General features: G+C 50.0%; 1 protein-coding gene across 1 annotated transcript; it reads left to right on the top strand.

The window, feature by feature from the left end:
• The first annotated feature begins 236 nt into the window (after window positions 1-236).
• On the top strand, window positions 237-2,611 carry LOC105520220 (RNA polymerase II-associated protein 1-like). The gene is made up of 5 exons (XM_011953831.1): window positions 237-400; window positions 721-799; window positions 1,085-1,174; window positions 1,671-1,791; window positions 2,376-2,611. The coding sequence occupies exons 1-5, from the start codon at window positions 237-239 to the stop codon at window positions 2,609-2,611; spliced, it is 690 nt and encodes a 229-aa protein (XP_011809221.1).
• The last annotated feature ends 456 nt before the right edge of the window (window positions 2,612-3,067 follow it).

The raw sequence follows: 3,067 nt of genomic DNA, 5'->3' as shown, positions 1-3,067 counted from the left end.
GGCAATAAGGTATGAATGAAGAGGAATGAATTCATGTGAACCCAAGGATAAAGAAGATCGTCGCTGATGCCCAATAAAGAGAATCAGGGTTCAGTTGCAGAGGGCTCATATTCTTTCTTGCTCTTAGGGATGAATAAGAGGGAATCCCCGCACAGAGACACTGCTGGAGAGAGTCGTACTGGGGAGGCAGCTGGAGCAGCAAGATGCTGTCGCGACCAAAGCCAGGGGAGTCCGAGATGGACCTGCTGCGCTTCCAGAGTCAGTTTCTCGCAGCTGGTGCAGCCCCGGCGGTGCAGTTGGTGAAGAAAGGAAATAGGGGAAGTAGTGATGCCAACTCAGACCGGCCTCCGCTCCAGGACCATCGGGATGTGGTGATGTTGGACAGTGAGTGCCCGGGGGTGTGAGGCTGAGAAGTAGAGAGGGTACAGCCTTGGGCCCCTTCCTCTTCATGATGTGGTTGGATTCAGACACATCATTATTATTTCAGACACTGCATAGCCTCTGTTGCTTCAGCCCCATTTTACATAGGAAGAAACTGAGGCTCAAAGAGGTTAAATATCTCACCCAAGATGACACGGCTTGAGCCAGGGCCCCATGGCAGCTGTCTTTCTTCCCTAGCCTGCAGAGTCTTCCTAGTGTGTGCGTATACTCATGTTTGGGATCTTGTCTTTCTCAGATCTCTCAGATTTGCCCCCAACTTTGGTCCCTTCTCCCCTGAAGAGAGCCAGGTCCAGTCCTGGCCACCCCCTGCCTGAGGAGACATGATCAGCGCATCACTGCTGTCTTGACTAAGATTATTGTGCATCTCATTCCGGCTGAGTAGGGTAAGATGTTCCAGGGCAACAGGGATATTGGATGCTCGGGGCGGGTGAGCCTTATGAGTGGAGGGTGCTTCAGAAAGGTAGACTTTTACCCCCCGAGGTCAGGTTGGGGGCTGGGTTAGAATCACTCTGCCCTGAAGGGAGGAGGGTCCATAAGCCCCCCGAGTGAGGTTCTCATCGTTCAGAACTGGGCTAATAGGATAGGGTCCAGCCTAGGGAAGTCTCTCCATTGTGCTTTACAACTTTGTGCTTTGTTGCTACAGGAACGAGATACAAGTTCAGTGACTGTGAATCTGCCTATGCCCAGTGGCGTTGCTTTCCCTGCTGTGTTCCATCGCTCGCGGGACACACAGGTAGGGAAGGGTAAGCTTAGGTGGTGCTTAGGAGACAGACAGGTGAGTCTCACAGTGCATCTTCTTCAGGCAGGTAGTTTAGTGATGATAAGCAATTTCATTTACAAAGCAGGACTATACTAAGCACTTCATACCCATTACTTCTTTTACTCTTCATAACAAACTTAAAAAGATAGGTATCATGATGATACCTTGGGGATGAGGATTCCTTATTCCCATTTTTCAGATGAGGAAACTGAGACCCCAAAGAGATAAATAACTTGTCCAACACCACACACCTAATAGGTAGAAGAGCCAGAACTTCAACCCAAGTCTGTGAGATTCTAAGACCTTTATTCCTATAGACCTCTCCTTTTTCTGAGAACTAGGGTTGTGATCCCTGGAAATTGAGCAAAGCCCCTTTTATCTCTTTGTTCCAGAGGCCTTGATATAAAGAGGTTGAGAGGAAAGTGGGATAATGAGCATCAGTAACCTGGGCTTTCTTTTTGCTCCGCAGGGGAAATCAGCAACATCTGGTAAGAGAAGCATTTTTGCCCAGGAAATTGCAGCAAGGAGGATAGCTGAAGCCAGGGTCCCATCAGTTGGGGAACTGGTGCCCAACCTGGAACCACCAGAGGGTGAGCTGGGGTTGAAGAGGATTGGGCTTGGCCTTTTTAAAAGACACAGTCATGGGGTCATTTTTGAAGACATATCTTCCTGCCTCAAATGGGAGGTGCATTTGAGCCATCTCAAGTAGTCTGAGAATGCTAGGTACGGGAGACTTGGGTCCATATCCGGGTCTCAGGTGCTGGGAGTGGGGCAGGCCATTATGCAATCCTAAGAGAAAGGGAATAGGGCAGAAGTGTCTGGCAGAGACTGTAAAATGAATGTGTTGACCAAGATTCCTTTAATGATGCAAATTATTAGCTGAACAGCTGGGAGCAGGCCCCTGGCTACAGATGGTTGCCTAGAAATCCAAGAGAAGAGTCAGAAATTAGGGTGTTTCTGAGGAAAACCTTTTCATGTAAGTACTAGGGAAGCAGTGAGTGGAGAAGCCACCTGGAGTCCCTGTGCCAGACCCAGTGGGGTCTCTCCACTCTGTCTGAGGAAAGCTTGGGTCTATACCTGGCTCCAGGGCTAATAGGCTTATAGAAGAAGGCCAGAAAACCCAGTTAGAGCCATGGAGGACAGAGCAATGAACATGATCATACCTTTCTTCCAGGTGCCGTGACCTGTGAGACACCCACTCCTAGGGACCAGGGCTGCCAGCTTCCTGGGAGCAGCCACAGCTTTCAGGGACCCAATCTGGTCACAGGGAAGGGGCTCAGGGATCAAGAAGCTGAGCAGGAAGCCCAGACTATCCATGAAGAGAACATAGCAAGACTGCAGGCCATGGCTCCTGAGGAGATCCTGCAGGAACAGCAGCGGTTGCTGGCCCAGCTTGGTATGGGTGCCTGACTTTCATGCTGAGACCAGGCTAGGAGGGGAATACCACTTATTGAGCAAGGCTTACTGTGAGTTCTGGGCACTGTGCTGAGTACTTGAATGCTCTTTTGTTTTTTTTTTTTTTTTGAGATGGTCTTGCTCTGTCACCCAGGCTGGAGTGCAGTAGCGTGATCTCGGCTCACCGCAACCTCCACCTCCACAGCTCAAGCAATCCTCCTACTTCAGCCTCCCGTGTAGCTGGGACTATAGGCGCACACCACCACACCCAGCTAATTTTTTTTTTTGAGACAGAGTTTCACTCTTGTTGCCCAGGCTGAAGTGTAGTGGTGTGATCTCGCCTCACTGCAACCTCTGCCTCCCAGGTTCAAGAGATTCTCCTACCTCAGCCCCTCGAGTAGCTGGGATTACAGGCATTTGCCACCACACCTGGCTGATTTTTTGTATTTTTAGTAGAGGTGGGGCTTCTCT

Source organism: Colobus angolensis, unplaced genomic scaffold, assembly GCF_000951035.1.
Source record: "Colobus angolensis palliatus isolate OR3802 unplaced genomic scaffold, Cang.pa_1.0 Scaffold372, whole genome shotgun sequence".
Taxonomy (NCBI): domain Eukaryota; kingdom Metazoa; phylum Chordata; class Mammalia; order Primates; family Cercopithecidae; genus Colobus; species Colobus angolensis.
Note: the sequence above shows the minus strand (reverse complement) of the source record. Positions and strands in the feature narration are given on the sequence as shown.

Excerpts from the sequence above, each read along its gene's own strand:
- LOC105520220 (XM_011953831.1), top strand. The coding sequence starts at position 237 with ATGGACCTGCTGCGCTTCCAGAGTCAGTTTCTCGCAGCTGGTGCAGCC. Across the intron at positions 401-720 it reads GACAGTGAGTGCCCGGGGGT|AGAGCCAGGTCCAGTCCTGG; the intron begins GTGAGGCTGAGA and ends TCTCCCCTGAAG. Across the intron at positions 800-1,084 it reads CTGTCTTGACTAAGATTATT|GAACGAGATACAAGTTCAGT; the intron begins GTGCATCTCATT and ends TTGTTGCTACAG.